This window comes from Phyllostomus hastatus, unplaced genomic scaffold (genome assembly GCF_019186645.2).
Source record: "Phyllostomus hastatus isolate PE091 unplaced genomic scaffold, TTU_PhHast_1.1 phas_scaffold_501, whole genome shotgun sequence".
NCBI lineage: Eukaryota > Metazoa > Chordata > Mammalia > Chiroptera > Phyllostomidae > Phyllostomus > Phyllostomus hastatus.
The window spans coordinates 19,881,012-19,906,752 of record NW_025334033.1 but is presented as its reverse complement, the minus strand read 5'-3'; the positions used below and the strand labels follow the sequence as shown (position 1 = coordinate 19,906,752).

The window sequence follows — 25,741 nt, the reverse complement described above, 5'->3', positions numbered from 1 at the left end:
ATAGTAAAATGGGTAGGTTCAAAATAGTGTTACTGGATCCACAGTGATATAAAACCTCAATAATACAAATGGAATCCTGGAGTCCAAAAAACTAGCAACAAAAAGAATTGCTTTGAGAATTTAGGCATTAATTTCTGATATTTTAGAAAGAGGCAAACAGAAGATAATTGTGATTTCCCTTAAAGATAATAAATATTTTGTCAGTATAGTGAAAAGTATTTGAAAAATAGGCCATATATATATATATAGCCTATTTTTTATATCCATTATATGTATATTCATTATATACACAGATACATATGTATACACACATATGATATATATCATGCACAGTAGAGTACAATGGATTTAAATTTGAATTTCTTCTTCTTTGAAAGTAATGCTGTTTAAAAACTAGATATATTGTTATTGACAATGTAGATGATGTCTCCTATAAAAAGGAAAACAGAATACAATATAATGTTATATACAAACTGCCAATTAGAATATAGATAATCCATCTTTCACTCTCCTTCTCAGTATACTCCCCTGTGTTCTGGCCTCCGGGAATCATGAGGCTTTCTAGACTGTCTGGTAGGAACAAACACTATTCTTGCCCTGAAATGAGTGCTGGACGCTGTCATATCCAATTGCTTTCAGTAGACCTTACCTTGGTATTACCTCACATGCACTCATTCAGCTGATTTTTCAAGGGGTATTGCAGTATTAAAAAATTAGAATAAATACTTGTACTACTGCATTTCTTTGGATGGATGCTTTATTTCATAGTTTCAACTGGCAATCTATGGATTAAATAGCTCCAGGAGTTGTACATTGTTTTCATATACCTAATGTTGGCTCTCATACTATTTTTTGCTTATTAGTTAAATTCATATTTCAAGACTTTCTATTCTAGTAAAGAGGTAATAATAAGGATTAGAGACTTCTCCCATATAAAATATCAATCAAAATGTGAACTGAGGATATAAAATAATGGTTTTCAATATACTGGAGATCTGTCAATGAGGGACAGTGATAACAAGGAGACAAAACTAATGAGGTGAGCCTTACTATTCATTATTTCAGCTTACTGCCTTGAGAGTTTCTAGGCCACTGTGCGAGGGTTGAGAACCCAGCTAGAATCTACTGGACTCTGAATTACAAAGACAGGACTGAAAATCTGAGAAGGCAAAGGCAGCTAGAGGTCACAGGAAATATTACTAAAAAGAGGAGAGCTGAAGGGAAGAAAAACTCCAACAATTTGCAGAGGGTTCCTCTTGAACAATCAATCATCTGAGTAATGATAAATTCATGCATGACAATAAATAAGCCAAGACCAGGTTTAGAGCCACTGAAAGGAATTTCATTAGCATTGCTTAGCACTCACTAAGGTTGGAAGTAGTGCTTGTTTCTACTGTGCAGACTAGAAAATGTCATTAATGAGTCAGTAGACTCAGAAGGGTTTTGGTTCAGTACTGAAGAATAATCAGTATTTAATCAAGCAATATTTCATTTGCACTTAATAGATTTTCAAAGATCAAAGAACCAAACTATTTCCATGTAGTCCCAGAATGAAGCTCAAGAATATGTACAGAATGCCAAAAATATCCAGCCAACAAGGTAACATTTGCAATGTCTGTCATCTAATATAAAATAACCAGGCATGGGAAGTAGCATAAAAATATGACATATAATGAGAAGAAAAACTTACCAATCAAAACTGACCAAGAATGGATATATACATTAGAATTGGTAGTCAAGGACAACAAAACAGTAATTAAAAGTTGTGCATGTGTTTAAAGAGTCAGGTAGAGAAAGACAATGTCAAGGGAATGAGAAGACAAGCCACAAATGGGGAGTAAACATTTTCAAAAGCCACACAAGATAAAAGACTCTTATCCAAAATATTCAAAGAAATCTTAGAACTCAGCAATAAAAACAAACAACCTGACTGAAAATGGGTGAAAACCTTAAAAGACACCTCACCAAAGGAGATACACAGATAGTAAATAAGCATATGGAAAGATGCTCCACATCACATGTCATCAGGAAAATGTGAATTAAAATAGCAATAAGCTATGACTACACCACTATTAAAATGGGGAAAATCCAGAACACTGTCAACACTTAATACTAGAGAAGATATGAAACAACATATTTTGCTGGTAAGAAAGCAAGATGGTACAGCCACTTTGGAAGACAATTTGGCAGTTTCTATAAAACTAAACATACTCTTACCATATGATTTAGCAATTGTGCTTCGTGGTTTATGCAAAGGAGTTAAAAACAGGTCCACACAAAAACCTGCATATGGATGCTATAGTAGCTTCACTCATAACTGCCAGAACTTGGAAGCAACCAAGATATCCTTTGGTAGGAGAATGGATAAATAGTCAACACAATGGGATATTATTTACTGCTAAAAAGAAATGAGCTATCAAGCCATGAAAAGACATGGAGGGATCTTAAATGCATATTACTGAGTGAAATAAACGAATTGGAAAAGTCTACATACTGTATGAGTCCAACTGCAGTTGCTTTTGAACAGCATGGGTTTCAAGTGCCAGGGTTCACTTATAAACAGATTTTTTTCAATAAACACAACTGACCCTTCAAATCAGTGGGTTTCACATCTGCTGATTGAACTAACCATGGATCAAAATAAGCACTTTTTAATTCTTTAAAAAAATATTTTATTTATTTATTTATTTTTAAAGAGGGGAAGAGAGGGAGAGAAACATCAATGCGTGGCTGCCTTTTGTGCACTGATCACCATCCCCCCGCCATGCCCCCAGCAGTGGGGACCTGGCCTAACCCAGGCATGTGCCCTAACTGGGAGTTAAACTGGTGACACTTTGGTTAACAGGATGGCACTCAATACACTGAGCCACAACAGCCAGGGATATTTTTTCATTCTTAGCTATGGTTTCCCAACTGCGAATTCCCAACTACGGATCCCCCCTGCCCCCCCCCAAAATACTGTTTGTTGCTTGAATCTGCTGAGGCAAAGGGCAAACTGTAGAGTCAATAATTATAGTCAGGTTTTCAATTGTGCAGGTTCAGTGCTCCTAATCCCCAGGCCATTCATGGGGGCAACTGTATATGACATTCTGGAAAAGGTAAAATTATGGGGACAGTAAAACAATCAGTGGTTGCCACACCTTTGGGAGGGAGAAGGGGTGAACATTTGAAGCACAGAGGATGTTTAAGGCAGCTAAAATGCCCTGTATACTACCATAATAATGAATACATGTCATTACATGTTTGTCCAAATCCATAGAATGGACAACACCAAGAGTGAACTGTAATGCAAACTGCAGACTTTGGGTGATCGTGATGTGTCAATGTATGTGCATCAATTGTAATAGATGCACCTCTGGTGGAGAATGTTGGTAATAGGAAGACTATGCAGATGGGGTAGGAGGCATATTGGAAATAACTACACCTTCTTATCAATTTTTCTGTGAACTTTCTCATAAAATAAATAGTCTTAATTTTTAAAAAATGTGTTAAGTGGAGACATAGAAGATGCTAAGATTCAATTTGAACTTTCTGAGATAGAAACTAAGATATATAAGATAAAAAATACAGTGGCTTGAATTAATAGGTTAGATATTACAAAATAAAAAAGTTATTTAATTTAAATACATAGCAATAAAAATAGTCCAAAGTGAATTACAGAGAAAAAGAGAGGAAGGGAAAGGGAGAGAAAGCCAGAGTATCAGTGGGATGTGGGACAACCTCAAGAGGCTTATTATTATAGATACACATGTGGAATCTCCAAAAGGTAGGAGCAGAAAGAATATTTAAAGAAATAATGGTAAAAAGTTTTCCAAATTTGAAGAAAACTGCAAACCTACAGTTTTAAGTAGCTCAACAAAAAATGAGCACCAAAAACATAAAGAAAACTATACCATGGCACATGATAATCGAGTTGTACAAATGATAAAGAAAACAAAGTATTAGACAAGAGGTAGTAAAGGGTAGAGGGGGCCAAACATATGGTGATGGAACAAGATTTGACTTTGGGAAGACAATGCAATATACAGATGATATATCATAGAATTATATACTTTAAATTTATATAAATCTATTAACCAATGTCACCCCAATAAATTTAATTTAAAAAACACAGGTAGAAGGGAAAATAAAGATAGGTACAGAGGAACACAAATGAGGATAACAGATCTTTCACTGAAAACAAGATTAACAATCAAAACACAAAGATAATAAAGCAATACCTTCAAAGTAAATTTTTGAAAACGGCATTCAGAATCATATGATCTTTTCAATAGATGCAGTAAAAGCATTAGACAAAATACAACATCCATTTCTGATCAGAACTCTTGGTGTACTGGGAATAAAAGATGGTTGTCTTAGCTGGATAAATGGCATCTATTATACATCTACAGCTAATATCATAGTTCATCAAGAACGTTTTCCATCTATGGTTGGAAACAAGGCCAGCATGTCTGCTCTTATCACGTCCATTTATCATCATACTGGAAATCTCAGTCAGGGCAATAAGGCAATCAAAATTGTATCACACTGTTTTTATGTGTGTGAAAAATAATAAACTGATTATAAAATTCATGTGGATATAACCCAAAGGTTCTAAACAGCTAAAATAACTTTGAAAAAGAGAAAAAGTTGGAAGACTAACACAACCTGATTTTGAGGCTTATAAAGTAAAGTGTAGTAATCAAGACCATGTGGTATTGGCTCCCAGATGGATAAACAACTCAGTAGAAGAGAACAGGTAATTCAGAAACAGATCCATGTATATACAGAAAGCTGACTTTCTTTAAAAGTGCAAAAGCAATTTAGTATGGGAAGACAGTACTTTCTGATATTTATATGCAAAATAATAAAGTTGAATCTATAACTTATACTATTTTCATAAATTACATCAAAATGTATCATAGGCCTAAATGTAAAATGTAAAACTATGAATCTTATACAATGCAGACGCTTAATTAAATAAGATAAAGAATAGCACATAAGCACATGGATAGGTGCTTGAAGTCATTAAGTCATTAGAGAAATGCAAGATAAAATCATTATAAGAGATAACTACACACATATTAGAATGGTAAAATTTAAAAGACCGGCCTTATCAAGTGTTGGAAGGATGTATATGAACTAGAATTCCCATATAGTGGTAGTGGAAATGTACAATGGCATAAGCACTTGGGAAAGTGTCTTAAAAATTAAACATATTCCCAGAAATTCTACTCCTAGGTATATATTGAAGAGAAATATATATACATGTCCATACAAATAAGTATGCACAAATGTTTCTAATCACTTTATTTTTAATAGCTAAAAACTAGAAACAATCCAAATATCCACCAAAAGTTGAATGCATACATTGGGACATTTTGATACAATGAAACACTACCTAGTAATAAAAAGAAACTTGCTAAACCTTACAACATGGATGGATCTCAAAATAACTGCTGAGTGGAACCACACAAGAATGCATCCTGAATTATCTATTTGTATGAAATTCTAGAGAATGAAAAATGAAAAGTAGTCTATAGCATCATAAAGCAAATCAGTGCTTGCCTTGGTTTGGGGGCAGTTAGGTGTGGCTTCAATAGGGCATGAAGAAACTTTGTGGGTCAATAAGTCCATTCATTATCTTGTCTGTGGTGATGATTTCATGAAGGCATACATATATCAAAATTTAAAGTTGTATGCTTTACATATGTAGACTTTATGCTTTGCCAATTATACCTTAATAAAGCTATTTTTAAACTTTTAAATTTCCAGCTTCTCCTGAGATACCGGAAGCTCTAGCTACATTGCATTTACATGACTGCGTGGCGGCAGAAGCTGCCTCTTTTTTCTCAGTCACTTGGTGTCAGCTCTGCCACTGTCTCTGTCCCTCTCCTTTGTTATCATTTTCCTGTTTTATTCATTTACTTCACTGCCTTAGGAATTTGAATTCATGACCATTGATTAATTTCTTGTCTTCTGTTAAAAAAACAAACACTATACTAAGTGAAATAAGCCAGTCAGAGAAATGCAAGTACCATATGATCTCACTCATATGTGGAATCTAATGAACAAAATAAACTAAGAAACAAATAGAAACAGACTCATAGACACAGAGGAGAGACTGACAGCTGTTACAGGAGAGGAGGGTTGCACAGCTCAGGGTGGAATAGGTGAAATAATTAAGAAAAAAACTCACAGACACAGACAATAGCATGGTGATTATCAGAGGGAAAGGGGTGTGGGGGAGGTAGAAGAAGGTATGGGGGTTAAATGACTTGGGATGGTGAATACAAAAATACGACATACAGATGATGTATTATTATAGAATTTTATATGTGAAACCTATGTAATTTTATTAACCAATGTCACTCCAATGAATTCAACAAAAAGGATAAAGAAAAAAATAGAAATATTAAAATTGTTTCTTCCATCAGCCTGAAGGGAGAAACTGTCCAAATCCCTTAACTTATTCCATGGTATCCTCTGTTATTTAGTCCCAACTGATTTTCCAAACCTAGGTCTTAATATGCCCATTGTCAGTCATAAACACAAGAAGCTCTGTATTTCTTACATGTTATTGCCCACATTCCCATTCAAGCTCCACTTGTGTGGGCTTTGCTTACTTAGCATGTCAATGAGATCCGTGTTTAAATATCAGAAAGAAGGAAGGAAAAAAAAGACAGCTTTTAAATTCATAGTTAGGGATTTTCTTTTCTACCAAATGATATTTGGACATCATTTTATGCCTTTCCAAGAAAAAGTCAGAGAAAGAAAAGAATCCCTGACAGAAAAGTGATTTCTTGCTGTTTGGTACAAGATATTAGAGGTGTAAAAATAAATGACCTCGGAAAATGAGAGGCTGTAAAAGTTATGACCAACCATCAGCATAGGCTGGTCTAGATGTGATGGGACAAGTGCTACCCAAAGTCTTTAGTCATAAACTCTCAGGTGTCAAGGTGTTGCTAAATCAAGCCTGGAAATTCCTAGCTATGCTAGGCCAACCTGTTATAGATAAGGTTGTAACATTTTTGGTTTGCTTTCCTGCAAAGTCATCCAAATCATGTCACCTTCTCTTGTTTGAAGTATTCTTTTTATCATTTGCTTCCAAAGTTGAAGAATAAATAATAAATGTTATGAGAGTATTAAGGAAGTTCATAACATTAGTTTTATTCTCTTTGTAATTTGCCTAAACATTATTAAAATGAAATAATAATTGCCTGTATATTTTACATTCCTGTCTTAAATTTATACTCAAACATTTTACTATTTATAATAGTTTCACATTATGTACTCACAAATAAAACTTCTCATCCCATACTGGATTCAAGTTTCCAAAAATGGTTTTGGTCCTTCTTTTGTTCTTTCCAACTTGAACTGTAACATATGGGTCACTTGATCCTGTTTTGTCTTTTGCCTGCAAGCCTTGTGCAGAAACCACTAAAATAACAAAATTAAACAGTTTAATATAAAGGTTTCCCCAAAGACAAGAAATAATAAGGAAGTAAACATGTTCTATCTCTTTGTCCCTGGGTTTGAAGATGTATCTCCATTGCTTTCATTCTTATGAGCAACAGGACTTTAGAAAAAAAGTTTAATAAAGTAATAAGTACACTGAACATTAAAACCTTCCTTTGGACTAACATGCTTTTTTGCCTGTAGTGAATAGCAGCTATATACATACACATACTTAAACATATCAGCTATATACTCACATATACATTACTGTATACATGTACAGAGAAATAAGCATATACATACAATATGCAAAAAAGTCATCCAACATAATGTCAAAGGCCTGTAGTTTAAAGTTTATTTATTTATGAGATTGCCGTCAGTACTGATCAACTCAACCTGATAAAATCAGCATCTTTATTTTACTTTGTAAATATTCTATCAGTAAGTTAAGAGGCTTGGTAAATCTTAACGTGATAAATACATACTTCCAGTTAATATTATCCTATGAGCAACTTCAGAAGTTCAAATCACTAGACTTCACTAAACTCAAATTGTTTTGACTCAAGGGACAAATAGATGAGGGGTATTGATCCTGGAGTAAGTAAGAGGATATTTGTTTTCTTATTAAGGAAAACTGACTGAAGAGATTATTGGCTACTCTTATAATTTATCAGTGACAGGCAGCAACAAAACTAATCTCTTGTAAACAGCAGAATATTAATGAGTATATTGTAAAACAACCTTTTCCACTGGAAGAGGTTTTAATTGGACTAAGATACAGCTTTTGATCAAAACAAGACATTGATAGGACAAGAAATTACTTCAGTTATCTAGTAAATATTTTAGAAATTTGAAGTACCACCTAGGCTTCTTGTTAATATTGATTAAATTGAAAATTCTACTATTTTAACTATAATTATTATAGTAGTGATTTCTACAACATAATAACTCAATGAGGGATAAAAATTGTAAGACTTATTTTTACCTGTAATGGTTATTTTTGCTGACCACTTAGATGTCCCGTCCAATACACTCTGTTTGGCTGCCTTTGTGTACTGAACAAAATCTTCTTTAGAAATCTGAAACATTTCTTGAATTACTTCAAACACCTCTGGCCTATTTTTTTCCCTGATCTTCATTCTTTCTTTCATAGCTGTAATAATAGTCTGAGTCTTGTCTTCAGCACCATGCTTAGAACTCTTTTCTGCTGCTCCTAGAGTGAGAAAAATCAAGGGTGGTATGAATGTCTGTACTTTTTCATGGCCCAAGAGAGAAAGAAAAAGGAGAAATATGAGAATGAATGAATGCTTTTATTCTGAGTATTCAGAGTGGCTTTTTTGGGGAAAATATCAGAACAAATCACAATGCTGAGATTCAGAACAACTTGTATTTTGGCAAGTGAATGGACCTCAGTAATCCCTAGCTGTCTCACTTCTATTATTGGACTAAATTAGGGGTTGTGCAAATATTTGGTTTGAATTTTTAAAAACAAATTTCAACCCCCCCAAAGAATATACACAATCAAATTATATACCACAGATATTTACTCAATGGATAATCAAATCAAATTGGGAAATAGATTGGATATATATGTCAAATGTCACTCAGAATCAATCTCTCAAACACTTATGTTCATCCAAAATATCTAATTATTTTTACTGATGGAATTTATCATAAATAGATGATTAATTTTTCTCATAAAATAAATACCACCTCAATTTGCTTTATTCTGAAATACAGAATAAGATTTTACCCAGTAAAAGTGATTCTGCTGTTTAAAAAAGGTTTGAAAACCACTGGGATAGGTGACTTCTGAAGTTTCTAACAGACCATCAAACCTGAATTATCATTCTAGAATATGGCCATAGTTTTGAACAGTCTGAGCTCTCACTTTCTACTCAAACTCTTTTTGATTTCTAGGACCTTGTTTTTTATGAGTGGTTGTAATTTTCTGAGCAATTTGTTAATAATACAAATTCTCTAGAAGTGAGGTTTCTGATAGCGCTTTCTTGGATCCTGCACCTTTTTTAGCAATCAGCCAGATATTCTCAATGCTCTGTCTGGCATCTGGGTTGCTCAATATTACAGAACAGGTAAATAGTGAACCATGATTTCAACCTTCATAATTCCTTAGTGAGTTTGAAGTGAGAAAGCAAAAACCTATGCACCAAGGTCTACAGGAACTGCCACTGCTGAAAGCAAACACTTTTTTTTTTTTTGGCACAGAAGCAACTGAGATGCAGTAAAATGATCAGAAAGTTGTGTTCATAGCTAGTAATTGTTCCAGTATTAATCTACATGACTAAGTACTGCCCAATTGCTGTGTCAATTTTTTGAAATATTATATTTATGAAAATAGGTATACTCATAAATATTTCATAAAATGTTAAGAGATTAAATGGGATAAATTGTCTGCTCAATTCCTGCCAGAAGGATGGTTTCAGTAATGTTCTTTGAATCTCATACTGTGAACCTTAAGCCAGCTTCAGGATAGAAGCTAAGACAAAGGAGAAAAGGTCAACTACCAACTTTCCTTTTTATAAATTCATATATAATTTGACAGTAGTAATTTAGTAAAACATCTTTATTTATTTGAAAGTATAGCATTTTTTTACTAAAGAGGAAAAATACATTCATAATAATCAAGATGTAATTAGAGGAAGTAAACAGAGATGAATGTTCTAATGGTAGAAAGAGCAGATTCCCTTTATCTTTTTTTTAAACCTTTAAAGACAAATGACATTTTTAAAAAGAATACTAAAAATTAATACATTTCATTTAAGGTAATCTGCCATTCTAAATGCCCTAAACATCTGTTAAAACATGCCATAGAACAGTACATATTTGTACATTATCTACCACTAAGCAATTAAGCACATTCATAGTTTATCAAAAATAACTTCACAGTACATAATTCTTACACAGAAAAATTAGCTTAGGCTAGACTAAATACCAGTTGCAACTGTTCAATAGACAGATTTTATTACAAGTACTGGAATAGTCATTAAATGGACATAACAGGGATAGCTTGAAAAAGTTACCTGCAAGATTCAAAATTTGCCAAATGTTTGGTCTGTAAAGGTCATTCTAAGAATATTCAAAAGGTTCTAAGTGTCATAAAAATTTTGACTACCTCCAAAACTTCACAACTATTATCTTTGTGATAATGAGTGCTCCCAAAGGTTCTAGGAAAGAGCATTAAAGTCCTCAAGAGATAAACATATTTTGGATTTTTTCCCCTAAATTTAGGAAGAGCCAGAAGACCACCACCCACATGATACAGGCTCATTCAAGTAAAAACCACTAAATTCAAGGCTGGAATGTCAAGAGATATTTTTTTTTTCATTTAAAATAATCAAATCTCTATACTTAACATCTGTGTCTTGAATTCTGTAAAAAATTAATTACAAAAGTATGATTATTTGCTTTGGAATCTTTCACAAATACTCTTGATACTGGAGTAGATGATCTCTAACTTGAACAGACAACAAATCAATAAACTGTAAAATCACCAGTCTAAAAGAGTAGGTTAGTGGAAACTTATGTTTGTGATTTTTATCTGTTGTTTCTAGAAAAGATATAGAACTTTTTAAAAGTTCTTCTTTTATATATTTAATGACATTTTTTATTGTTGTCCAAGTTCAGTTGTCTCCATTTTCCCCCCACCATGGCCCCCTGCCCCCATTCTCACCTCCTACCCTTGGTCTTACCCCCTCTTGGCTTTGTCCACGTGTCCTCTATAAACATGCCTTGATGACTCCTCCCCTTACTTTTATATCTTTTGACTGAAGAAAATGATTTAACTTAGATCTTTTTAGTTCAGAGATATAGAGACAATTCATAATTAATGTTGTCACTGATCTGTAAATATTTTCTATTGCCCTATTGTGCATCAAACCCACATAGCATTTTTAAAATAAAACTATTTCTTAAACAGGCGCCATATGTCACCAATTTCTAGCCCTTTGGGTTTTTTTAAAATTGTTGTTCAAGTATAGTTATCTCCATTTTCCCTCCATCTCTTTCCCCAACCCCAGCCATCCCCACTTCCCACCCTTTATCTTACCCCCTTTGGTTTTGTCCATGCATCCTCATAGATGTTCCTGAAAACCCTTCCAGCCCTTTGGGTTTATTACTTTCCTTCAAGTTTATTCTTTTTATCTCAAAGTCATCAGATATAAACTAAATTTGCATTTATATGAGTCTTCCTTCAAAATGTCTGGTAGAAGATCCAGTAGCATAATTGAAATATAGTAATATGTCAACCAGAGAGCAAAAATGAATGAAATCAAAAGAAATAATGTACAGTCAAAGCACTTTGTAAAGTATAATACATTACACAAATGAAACACATCACTGATATTTTTAAAAAACACTTAATTGACAGATCAGTCAATACAATTATGCACAGCAAAACTACAAGGAAATTTAACCTTAAACAGAAGCAAACTTATCCAACATGGTTCTCCTTCACATAATTTAATAAGACAGTGAATTAATTGGAACTCTTACTTTTTCTTTAATTTTTATTTGTTACTCATAACATGAATTTCACATGAAATTCACAATCTCACCACAATTATATGGTTATTTACAATTTTAGTGTATCTTCCAAATAATTATTTGTATATACCTAAAAGCTACAATATTCTCACTTGGTCTCAGTCTCTTCCCTTTCCTATTTTTTCAACAATTGTTCCAAACATTTCTACTCTCTTCATCTATCATGCTGCCATTACCTTTTATTCTCAGCATATGATCTTACTGTGTGGTAGGCAGTTAGACAGGAGCAGAACAAGGATGATGGTCCAGTCACAGAAGGTCACCACGGTGGAAAGCCCCAGGTGCCTAGCAATGGGCAAAACTGGGAAAACAAGGACCTGGTCCCCAGGGTGACCTCTCCTCCCCTTGCATATTGCTGGTCATTTGGTGTAGACCCCCTGATCTTTCATATTACTTGTCATGCGGTTTGGATCCTCTTCTTACCTTTCCTGACCTGACATGTTGCTTGTCATGCAGGTTAGACTCCCTTAGAAGGGAAATGAGCAAGGGGGCTGGAGAATAGCCCTTAAGCATTAAGCCCCTAGGACAAGGAGGTTCTGACCTGCATAAAATACATCTAGGCCTCAGTGGTGTTTCAGCTCTAGGCCCAGAAAAACAGCAAAACCAGACAAGTGACATGGCTGCCTGAGGACCAGCTTTATTGACTAATGACCCCCTTGCCCTGGCTTTGACTAATCAGTGGAGATCACAATGCTGAAAGGATGCACCTAGAAAGCTGATGAATATCCTATTAAGATCTTTCCCTGGGACCCTACCTAAAACCTCCATTCTTAAAAACCCTTGGATGGAGGACCCAACACACTCTTTAGAAAACAAGCCTGAGCCTTTCCCCTCCTCCTCTTCTTCCCCCCACAGAAGCTTTTTCCTTGTCTCTCTGTCCTAAATTCTAATGGATCCCCTTCCTTTGCCTCTGTAATTTGTTTCCTGATTTTATTTATTCTACCACTCACTTCTTTTACCTCTGTGACTTTCTAAATAAACTTTCTCTTGTATTTTGAGTCTTGGCATTCACTTCTTTTACCTCTGTGACTCTCTAAATAAACTTTTTCTTATATTTTGAGTCTTGACTCTGAATTCTTTCCTAGCCAGAACTCAAGTACCCAGGTTGCTGAACCAATGTCAGGTATGACTCTCCTGTCTAACACCTGGTGCTGTTGTCACCAGCGCCGACATTATCTCTTTCTTAATAGACGAAGGTGCTTTCTAAACTCAGTGGTCCCACCCCACACCCCATTCCCCACTATAGAAAACAACAGAAACATGAAACATGATTTGTAGCATTAACAGATTTTTGTGGTGTAAATATGCCTTACATGGCTGATTTCAAGCAACTGCTTCACAAGGTATTTGAGTATTTATCAATCACTACTGTCATATCTATCTGAATGTCCATATATCCTACAGACTAGCCTATAAGCACAACCTTAATTAATTGTGCTTTCCAAGTATGTAGCACACTATTTGGAACATAGGATACACTCAGTAAATAAAGAAGACAAAATATTTCTTAGGGGAACCTAAAATAAAATGATTACTGTATGTGACTAATTTGGCTCTGGGTTTAATGTTTTGTGTTAGGAACTTCTTATACACTCTGATAACAGGGCCATCATTCTGGGATAAACAAAAATAAATATACTATAAAATGGTAAACATGCTGTGGAATGATAAACATGCTGTGGAAAAGACACCTGACTCTCTTCTTTGGATTTGGAATTTTCTGAAAACAAAGGCTCTGTGCCCCTCATTAAAAAGCAGAATTTGGTTGGCCTATATATCTCATGCACTTAATAATCAGCATAAAACAAGGGCATAAATCCAAAAATAAATGGAAGAAATAATTCCAGAAAATCACTTGTAAATAAGGCCAAAAATTATAGTGGCTCTTGATGCTTTTCTATGGAAGGATAAAGTCTTGGGTGTGCATCCTGGTTTGTCACTTAGTACCCATTTGAAATTGGACTAGTTACTTGATCTTTGTAAGCCTTAATCTTTTCATCTGAAAAACAAGAAGAAATACTAATGTCTTCCTTAACAGAGTCCCTGTTAGAATTCAATGAGGTAATGAATATAGTTTCAATAGTAATAATTGAACACATACAGGGATTTCAGAATGTCAACAAGGTGAAGATATAAGCAATTAAGAAATTTCATATTGACAAGAAATTTTATAGTTCTGAGCTTCACGATGACTTGACTATGAAACAACTCCTTGAAAAATCTCCCAAGGACAGTGTCACACCCAACATCTGCCATATGATAAAGGCTCTGTAACTATTTGCTAACTAGGAGCCAACAAATTGCTTAAAGATAAAAGAAAATAGAGTTCCAACAAACTAGAAGTAATAATAAATATTCATTATAATATTAAGTGTTACTTATACTATAAATAGTATTTATTATAAATATTATGAAGAAAATAATGATAATAAATATAATAAATTATTATTTTAAATTCATAAATCCTTACCTGCATTTGAGGCTGGTGAACCCAGAGGAGGTTCATATTAACAAGCATACAGAAAGCACACAGAAGGCTGACACTAAAGCACTTCTCTCCCTAGGAATCTCTAGTATGAAAAACTTTGTTGCTTTTCTTTTCTTTCCTAGTAAAATCACGTAGGTGGGCCTGCTTTTGGTGCCTATTTGTTTTCTTTCCCATGAAATCATGTAGGTGGACAGGTAGTTAATATTTCCTAACCTTTCCCTTTAGTTATTTTACATCCAAGGTAATTTTAACCCTCCTCTTTTAACATGTCTTCATTCTTTTCAAGGAACCTGCCTGCCACTCCCCCAGTCTACAAGTCAGCCACCTCCGTCTACTTACACAATCAAAGCCATGCACTCCACATGATTTCTGACAAACCAGCGAAGGACTGCTATTTAACAGAAAGATAATTGGAGGAACAGAGATCTAGCAGATCATCATCTCCCTGGCCCATGGGAGGCCCTATCCCTGACCTGGGGAAATGTGGGCAGGTAGCCCTCTTTCAAGAAAACTGCCCCTTTCTAAGAAGTGACTTCCCTGTCAAGGAGCTTGGGTCCAAAAACAAACAAACAGCAACATTTCCTCCCCCTTCCCCTGTACCATCCCCACCATGTTCAGTTGTCCCATTAATGACAAATACAAACATTTAGAACAAGTTTGGAAATACGTGCATGTTTAAAGGAGACAAAATCTGGAATGCACTCTCACAATTTTATGTCAAAGCTACTGCATCTCACAAGCATTTTCTAGATACTAACTTTCTTAAGATTTCCTCATCATTTCAGAGTCCAAAACTATCTATATGAATTAGGAGAAGAAATTAATTGTAAAGAAAAAAGTGAAAATTGTTCAAAATAATTTTGCTGTGTAAGGAAAAAAAATAAAGAAAGCAAGAAGGAAGGAGAAAAGTCCATTCTGTTCTTATTTTTAGTTACATAGGTTTCTTCATGTCTTCTTCAAAAAACATAAAAAAGATAAAACAAAGAAAAATTTAAACACTAGTTTCTTTCTTTTTCTCTTTTCTTGAATAGGCTCTGACATCCAGGAACTTGGCTGACACAAGTTCACAGTGTCATCGGAAGCTGGTCTAGTATTCACAGCTGGGCCATGTTGTTCTCCTGTTGGATGTAAGCATGCTCACAGGACGTGCAACGCACACACAGCCACTCTGTGACAGGGTTGAAGTGACACAAACATGGCCACTTTATATTTTTCATCTAAGCACAAATGAAAGCAAGGTTACTGTGTAAACTGCAAATACCAAACACCCCTTTTTCTAAGTGACTGCTGTTTCTTTACTGAGTACAGCTATTAGCTTTGCTCTAGTCTGATCCTTGTAGGAAAGGTCTGTTAACCTGCAGAATCACAGAGTTGTTCTCACTTTCACACAACACCCAATCTAGGACAAAATTCTACTGTTTAATACCCTATTGTTCACCCTACCCTGCATCCTCCCTTCAGCAATGCATATTAACTAAACTTTTAGAAGTGCAGTTGTGTTTCTGGTGGTCTTTAGCTGGAGGGCATTGACAGGTATTATAACTCTTTTCACACATGTGGACAGTGATGCTCTGAGAGGTTTTAAAATATTGTAGTAGCAGCAGAATGAGAAACTATATTTTTTCAAGTAGCTCAGGACTATGAAACATACATACATACACACACACACATATTTCTTATGTTTATGTTGAATACCTCTGTGACATTATATAAGGTATACTTACCCTTCTATCCCCCTATAATACCCCAGCACCTGAAAATGCTCCATTGTTAGTTTATTCCTTTGGGTTAAGAAATTGACCATTGTATTAAAGTAACTTAACTACTGATTCTACTGTTACCCAAATTAACTTATCAGATTATTTCCTCTTTAGTATTGTTGAAAAGAGCATGCAATAAGTATGTTGTGATAGGGTTATACCCCATGTTTTGTGGGCTGGCCATAGAGGACAGGCCTTGAAACGTCATCCTGATGGGAAGTTCTGTGGAACCAGGGGCTGGTGGGCACAGGATATCTTACAAGCAGGGGTGCTCTGTGGGAGCCTGGAAAAGCACTACAAATAAAGTTAAATAATTTTCATTTTTCTCTTACGGTCAACTTTGTATATCTCTTTATAAATTAGGCAAGAACACTAGGCTTGGAGTTCATAGACCTGGGTTCTAACTCTACCTACAATATCCACTTGATTTCTTTTGACAAGATACTAAATTCTGTGAACTCAGTAAAATTGGTAGATTGGGTTCTCCAATATGCTTATTTCAAAGGCTCTTCTAAAAATCAATGGTTCTATAAAAGAATGATTTTTAAACCATTACATACTCTTTCTAACGATAGTTCTTTTGTTTTCACTTGTTCCTTAAATGACATTTATTTATCAGAAAACTGTGCTTAAATGTGTGCTAAGTTCTGGAGAAATAAAGACTATGGTCTTCCTCTGTAGCAGTGGATACACAAAACCTTACTTCTAAGCTTTCTGAGTATTCATTACATAAGCATATTTTGTATAACTGCTGTTGAAAGAGTGGATGTCAAAAGCTTCCAAGATAGATTGGTGTTCACATGTATTCATCTGAATTAAGTTTTAGAAAATAGGTCTGAGTTGAGGGACAACATCAATTATTTTCTTTTGAGCTCTGAAAACCCAGAATCAAACTCCTACCCACAGAAACTATTCCATACAAATAATAGACTGTCTTAAGAGATCACGATTGCAAAATGTGGTAATGTGATACAAAGAAAGAATCAGTATCTCGTTTGCAGACAGGAGTATACCAGCCAGATTTTCTAATGTTAGGAATTTGCAATGGGTAATAATTAGGATGCATAAGCTTTATATAATATCAGTGGGGAACATGTAGAACAAAAGAATGCACTCCCAAGATGCTGCTGTCCTGAATTTTTGAAGAAATACTTTCTGTCCTTATTAGGCTGAAGGGCTTATACAGTGACTCTGGGATTCCCTCTTTGGAAATGTGTGAGGAAGTAAAAGCCTGTTGGGTTAGGTACCACGGTATTTGTGTTTCTATAATATTGAAGTTGTCTCTTTTCTACTTTGAAACAATAAATAAAATATTTTACATATGATTTCACCCATGTATGCTTCACTCTGAACACATCTTCATCCCAGCCAACATGTACTTTCCCCCTTCTCTTTTAGTTTAAAACTACCACCATTACTGCTACAGCAAGTTCCTTACAGGTTATATTAACATCATGCAGGGTCACAAACTTTTCCTCCATTATCTATGATTCAATTTTTCAACCACCAAATGCTCTTTCAAAAATAAAAAAGAAATAAAGAAAGGTCATTTTAGATAGCAGAACTCAAATGAGTTAATTAAAGGGAAAAAATGCAGTCAGACTCTGGCTACTCCCACTGGCCTCGGACTGAGAGGGGGAGGAAAGTCAGTTTTCTTTTCTCAAGGGCTGATCTTTCTGTTTCTCTTTGGTCTCCTCTGTTCTTACCTATAACTACAAAGCTGTCAGCTTTGGGCCAGGAAGATAGCAAAGTGCAGGAACCACTACCGAGTAAAATTAGCTAAGAGGCTGAGATGAGACTGAAGAACTTATTTAACATTTTTGTGTTTCTCTGAACCTTTAAAGAGGTATTGAAGCAGTGTGTGGGATTTTGTAATCATCTGATTTAATCCCACTTGACTGCAAGTGTATAAGTCACTTGAGTTTTGGAATGAAATACCAAACTCAAACCAATTAGAAGTGAATTTAAATACTCTCTATTTCATATGGGTCATTGTTCAGACCGTGTGTAGAGTATTTCTTTTTCTACACACACACACACACACACACACACACACACACACACACACAGAATGAATATGTGTCTAAATTGACAGACAGCAGAAAAGGATTAGCAAAATAATAAGGGTCCTAGAAACCTGAAGAAAACTATTATTTTCATGTATTTGAAAAACTGTTATATGCAACAGAAGTCAATTTATTAAATGTTTTCTCCAGAGGTAAGATTTGGCTTAAAGAATACAAGGTAAAGAAGGCTGGAAGGACTTAGTTCAAATTTTAATTTATAAGCTAGAATTTTCTAATAATGAATTCAGCTGTTCACTAAAGTATCAGATTTTCCCTGGAGGTGTTTGAACAGAGACTGAATGGCCATTTTGTGAAGGAAATTGGGGAACCTTCTAACAGAAGGCTGCATCAGCTATACTTTCCAACCCTGATTTCCCTAAATTTTTTATTTGTTCTTTCTTTTCAGAGATGGCATACATGGAACTATTTTGTACAAGGTGTTCCTACTGCAAGTGTCTGGCTTAGAGCAATGATCAAGAGAAATTTCTTAAGGAAATGTCACTTATTTCATAGGGATGATTTTAAATTTTATTGATATTTATTGTGGAAAGAAGTGAAGCTAAATTCATATCCTTGCAAAACCTCTATCTGTTCAATGTGAGTGTAGGTTTTAGCAAAAAGGGAGGTATTATTAAAAAATGCCCCTTGCTACAACATATATAACCACTCTCATTTTCCTGAACTCTTGTTGATTCTTCCAATTTATATGTACATTTTAATGAATAACTTCAATGACAAATTTGCCTAATTTATTGGACAATATCCAATGATATATGCTGTCTTAAAAATGGAAATAGATTATGAAAATGTTTCTAAAGTTTAATAAATAGGTGGCATTTTTCTACTCTAAGGTACTGAAAGAAGAATGAGTTCATTTCTCAGGTATAATCTACATCATTTTTTTAAGGGACTTAAGCCATTTGTTTCTAGAAGGCAATAATTTTCCTGTCTGTTTTCTCAACTATCACTCACCTAATAAGCTTATTTCTTAAAATGCCTATTTTACAGTTAATTTTATAAACAAGTAGACTGAATTTTAATTGAATTATGAGACTTGGCAAAAAAGTTGGCTGAGCAATACTGAATTAATCCCCCTTCCTCTTAAACCGTCATTCATATATTTCAAAGGGATACTACTTCTTTTGCTTTAAAAAATGCACTTATTACCATTAATAGCCTCACTCTGATCAGACTGTGTAGGGAGAATACTAATCAGGTAGAGAAAACTGTAGAATATATGTTTCTATTACTACAAAAGTCAGCTGTGAAAGCATTTATTTAATCTTTACCTTGACATTTTCCTCTGTCCCTTCTCAATTATAGCAACCCATGAACCTTACATTGATTGCATTTATATATAAATAACAAACAGAGGGGACAATGTTTAGAAGTGAAAAAAAAACATTATTTGCCAATGAAACTCCATTTTTGAATATATCTCTTTGGCAATGCTTTTTTATTATTTAAGGTCAGCACATGCAACCAAGTAAATGAGGCAGTAAAAAGTCAGTAATATATATCTTGTAGTGTGATGTTTTGGCATTTCTGGACCTAAAGTATCAGTATAAAACATTTTTGGAAATAGAAAATTTAAGATACGTTGTGAAGGTCAGCATACAATGTACCTATCTGGAAGCATGAAAGTTTGGAAGGGCCATTCAGATTCATTGAGCATTTACTGTGTGCCAGACTATTAGCAGAGACTATTTCATTCAGTCTTCCGAATGATCATCTAAAGTAAATTTTATTATTATTCCTGTTCATTTGGTAGAAGAAAAGAAAGCCCTGAGAAGCTAAAATTCTTGACCAATGTCCCATATATGGTAACTCAGATTTGTCTCTCATGTTCAAACAAAAGATCCCCCATTTCCAAGGCCTGTGCATGGGATGGAGAAGAACATGGCATCTAGAGTCAGACACCCAATAGTCTTGGCAGAGAATTCCAGTTGCTATAATCACAGGTGTGTGCCTTAACCCCTATTTGAGGAACTTGATTCTACATATTCCCACTTACCACATGAGGCTATTTTGAGGTAACATGAGAAAATAGATTGGGAGTCACTTCGAAGTTTTCTGCTTGATGTGAGTGCCATAGTACTCTATGTACTCACTCTGAGGAATCTAATTTTGCTGAGTTAGTTCAACAACTAGGAATTATGCCAAGTTCAACTATATGACTGAATATGACTGAATATGTGTTTCTTTGCATAAGTGATAGAAGAAGAAAGACGAGATTTTTTGAAAACCAGCAAGAGCTAAAGAGAACTAATCTGAAAACACATAGGATAAGGTAGGCTCTGCAAACCCACTTCCTCAGTCTAACCAAGTACTCACTCTGCAAACAGTCAGCGTTTAGGAGGTCCTGACACTTCTCATGGCACTTCACTCCACACTCCAAGCACTTCATGCCTTGCCGGGCAATGCCCCACAGGAGTCCCTCACACTCGTAACAGTAGGTAGGTGTCGTAGCGGTCCAGACTTCAAAATTGTGTGGAGTAGTAGAAGACATGGGGTAGATCAATGCCTGCAAGGTCTTTTTGAAGACATGCATTTTCTGTGAAGAGACAAGTTACCAATGCAAGCCAAATCAGTGGGTTTGGAACTTTTCAACATAATGCAAACCATTGTATCACTTTTTCCTGAAAATGCTATTTTGAAAGAGTCCCTTGATTATTAATTTAAATTATGACAGTAAGCACAATAACTCTGCTCACTTATTCTTCCCCCAGGAATCTAGGGCCTAATTCAATTATATGAACTCAAGAACTCCCTAATTTTCCAGATTGGACTGGCCTCCACTATTGTAAAAGCTTTCTTCATAGCACTGTAGAGCTCAAATTACTTGACAATGTTTATGTCCTGGGTATACTGTAAACTCCATGAGGACAATGGTGAGACACATCTTGTTCAAAGCTACATCAATCCTCAGAGCCTAATGCAGCCTTTGGCTTGAAGTAGGTGCTCAGGGAACATTAATTTAAAAATAAGAATTTATATTACTATTCTTAGTCTAAGTTGGTTTTTGGTAAAATTGTGAAGTAGATGAAACATATTCTCAATGATTATCATTGTCCCTGGCACATACCAGGGGTACGACACACTTTCTTGTGAAATAAGTGAATGTTCAGCTAAGAATCTTGTAATCTACCAAGAGATTTAAGGTCTCTAAGATTCACTTTCCTCTCTCCTGACTATCTAAGGTATTATTTGAGGATCTAATTGTATGATGGTAACAAATGTATATTCTACAGCCTTCAAAACACTAAATAAATGCTAAGTATTAATATTGTAATGGATTTTCAATCAACAAATGTCAGCCAATAAAAGACGACTTGTTAGAGACCTTCCCTAGGTTTCCCATATCCCACTTTGCAGCTGACTTCCTGAGAAAAAGACTAGCATGCTCTGAAGTTACATTTAGATAATTTCATACAACTGCCTGATGCATAAAAATGGATATTTACATAAATCTTATAAAAGCCTATTTGATAAGTAATGCTAGAAAGAGGCATTTCTATTTTGCATTTATCATCCTTAAAACTCATTTCAGAGCATCTTCCTACAGTGTTGAAATGACCAAGTTTCCATTACTTTTCAATTCCACAGTATGGTAACAGCATATTTCCCTTTATTATTACATTTTCTTCATTATGTGTTTTCTGAGAATATGTTTGGTAATGGTACTGGGAGATTCCCTGCTAGGGAGTTAAGCTTTACTAACAAATTTTCTAACTTTGAAGAGCAAGATCCGGCATTGTTACTCCTGGGGGTCTGGTCAAACCTCTTTACGCTTCAAGCAAGTCTACAGAGCAGCAGTATGGTCAAATAGGGGAATAACTTAAGTGGGAGACCCTGCATTAGAATTTATACAGACAGAACAACTGTATCCACAACTTTTTAAGGGTAGCCTACACCCAGTCAATCTCTTGGATTCACTTTATAATGAAGATGTCTTGCAAAGAAATGTTAAGAGTTCTTTTAGAATTACAAGTATGTATTGTTTATCTTTGCTTCCCCTTTACTGCCTAGAAAAGTGAGTATCTTCAATATTCAGTCAAGTAAATTGAATGATTCTTGGCATAAGAGATTTTCCCTGAACTATCTATACACAGTTCCTTGTTCTAGTTGGGTTGATTGGATAAAGAGGTGTGTGTGTGTGTGTGTGTGTGTGTGTGTGTGTGTGTGTGTGTGTGTTTAATGTAGTATTTTTAGTTTAGCTAAAAAAAAATTAGGAGGGAATTTAGTTTTATCTAAAATCATATCAGGTAATTTGTTGTTTGTCTTAGTAGGGAAAAAAATAATATAGTCAAACCTCAGTTCTATACATTCTGTGTCCTTGAACAATATGAGTCTTGACCAAGTTGTCTGAGGAAAAAATTGTCTCAGTTGTATAACAGACCTTGGGGTCTCAATTCTCTACCCAACAACCCTTTTGTGTTGATATCTGTATGGCCAGTCTTGTGCCTCTCAGGTGACAAAGAAAGGAGATTGTGTTTTTGAACATATTGCTTCTCAAACAGTTTTTGTGGAATTAAGTTTGAGAACCTGGATTTCACTGTAATTCTAACTTTAAGGAACACTGGGTGGAAATATAAGAGATTCTGTTATTGAACACTGAAAAGTAGGAAATGCATGTGAACTTACAACATAGATTTGAGCAAGAAGTTATTTTTAAACATGAATTTATATTTTAAGATTAAAATATAAATTTTAAGTATATGATTAATACATTTTATCTAATCTCAATGTTCATTTTCTTTTCATTGAATTCAAGTGATATGTGGTCAGTCTTTTAAATCTGTGGGCAATGGTAGGAGTAATATACATAAGGAACACTTGCTAAAAATTTAAACAAACTGGAAGAAAACAAAATAATTCTAGATAGAGAACTGAGAAGATTTCATTGAAATGTTTTGTTGTGATTTGTTTGGTTTGGTTTGGTTAAGTAGCCATGATCCATTTTATGAAAAGAAGAGTGAAGCTAATTAAAAAAATAAGAAATATGGAAAATTTACTATACAGTACTTTAAAAATCAATTGAATGGGGCATTAAAATAAATGCCAACATTTAAAAGCTATAGAAGCTGGATAGAAATATTCAATAATTGACTAGAGAATACATTTTCATAGTTGTAAGAAAATGATAATATGAATCTTTTTCATTCTTGATTTTTGAGATAGGGGCATATTGAAAATTACTTTAAAATAAATGACATATGAAAACATTTCTTACTCCAGCAAAGCATAAGATGCAATTATAGTCAGTTTAGAAAGATGTTAAATGAATAGTTAAGGAAAACATGTAAAAATAAATCTCATGGAAGGGGATTCTTATACCTCCAAAGCATACCGCATCTTTGCAGGAAACAAGGCTCTTTCTTAGCAGCAAAATAAGAGCAGATCAAACAAGAGGATAAGAGGAACTGAGAGTATGGGATTTTTTGGAATAAGGCAAAAAAAAGTGTAAGGGGTATGACAAAAAAAGGGAAATCATTGAATTAGCTATGAACCACAGGAAATGGAAGTCTCTAACTCACCATTAGCAGCTGGATTAAAGGGAATAAATTTTTTTTTTAATGTAGCATTTTGGACAGGCAGAAAGGCAGGCAGGTAGGTAGGTACAGCTAATAGGATCCTAGCTGAAATGAAAGGACAGGAGTAGGTATGCTAGCAGGGGAGGGTTTCTGGCCTAGGTAAACCAGGAACCAAACATATGGAAAGGATAGTCTCAAAACCAAGTAGAGCCCTAATTACTGGAACTAGGTCCTCAGGACAAAGTGAATTCAGAAAGTTGAGAGACTCATTGCTAATCTCTTTTGAATGTTTCTAAAGTTTTAAAATCTTCTATAAAATATTATTTTCTAAAATGTATGTATTTTCTGATTATAATAAAATATATGCTCATTGTAAAAAATGTATAAAACTCAAAGTACAAAAATTTTTTAATAAACTTTTCAATTTCATTTTTTGAAGTTAGGAAGAGTCTGTATCTTTTCTTTTTCTGTTTATAGATAGAAGTCTTTGCAATCAGGAAAAAAAAAATTTTAACATTAAGAAAGTGATTCCAGAAAAGAAGAGAATTTTTATTGTGTGTAGACACTATTTTAATCTGTAGAAATGAGGGTAAGAAATGCTTTGACCCTGATAAGCCTTTGTAGCTAAGACTACAAAGTGGAGGGTGCTCATATTCTAGATAAATATTTTGTTAAAAACTCCTGACCCAAGAAGTTGGAATTTAAGGTGTGCAACCTTAATATATCACTTTTAGAACAAGTAGGACATTGGAAGGAAATGAATTTTTTCCTATATGAGGAAATTAAAATGAGTCTGAGAAACAAAGCAATCAGGCTTCCTGCCAAGAGCAGTGACTAGTGTTCTTAGACCATCAATATTCCAATCTACCAACTGTTAGTACCTAAAACAGGAACAAAGCTTATCTACCTCTATTTGCCATAAGGCTGTTTTCTTTTTCCTCTACAATTTTAACCATTAGTGACTTTACTAATGAAGGTCTATTTTACTCTTCATCCTGTGGGTTTCCCTCATGGGATTATGGAAATCATCTCTATATCCCCTCCCCCAAAATCACATTTTGATAATTCTAAGAAAAAAAATGTGCTTCTTACTGTGAAGCTATTTTGTGTGTATGCCTTTTAGAAAAAATTACCGCTGCAGTATACCCCTGCAGTATAAACACATATGTTAGAAAAGAGAAAAAGAAAATTATACTAAAATAGACAAATGTGGTAAAAAATAGACATAAAATCTTTGAAGGCATGAATAAAAAAGAAAATGAGGAAGAAATACACAGGGATGGAAATAATCTAAAACTGAGTCATGGATATCTAGGTGTATATATTATTATTATTTATTCCCTTCACTTATGTTGTGAATACTCTTTTGTATATATGCAATAGTTGATAACAATCAAAATTAAACTATATACTCAACTTAATAAGTTACAAAAGTAGCATCAAGATAAATGCATAGAGAGGATTAATTTACACAAGACAAGAGCAGAAATAAAATGATAAAGAAATGCTTGGAGTCAACAAACAAATGCCAGAGAAATCTCTCACAGTACTGACTTCACAAAAGAGAGAAAATAGAAGTAAATGATAATAAGATAAAAATAACACTAATGTTTATACATCAAAATATGATTATATGAATAATTTCGTGGTATTAAATTTGAAAAGTTAGAAAGAAGGACAACTTTCTGGAAAAGATGATCAAAATTGACTCAAAATGAATTGTTTAAAGAACATGGATAGAATTAATACATTAAATGAACTGATTTAGTAGTCAAATAGCTCCCCTAAAAAATAAAAGATGATTTTAGTGGCAGGTTTTGCTAATCTTTGAAGATATAGCAACACTTACTTCATGTAAACCATCCCAGGTAGGTGACAAAAAGGAAAGCTCCC

General features: G+C 34.4%; 1 protein-coding gene across 5 annotated transcripts in view; it reads right to left on the bottom strand.

Annotated features, from left to right (window-relative positions):
• UNC13C (unc-13 homolog C) overlaps window positions 1-25,741 on the bottom strand; it is a 505,027-nt gene that overhangs the window by 276,838 nt on the left and 202,448 nt on the right. For all 5 annotated transcript variants that reach the window (XM_045822765.1, XM_045822762.1, XM_045822764.1 and 2 more), the window contains 3 exons: window positions 20,649-20,868; window positions 8,423-8,650; window positions 7,278-7,419 (listed from right to left, as the gene is read on the bottom strand). In XM_045822765.1, the coding sequence (XP_045678721.1) occupies window positions 7,278-7,419; window positions 8,423-8,650; window positions 20,649-20,868 (590 nt within the window). The remainder of the gene's footprint in view (window positions 1-7,277; window positions 7,420-8,422; window positions 8,651-20,648; window positions 20,869-25,741) is intronic.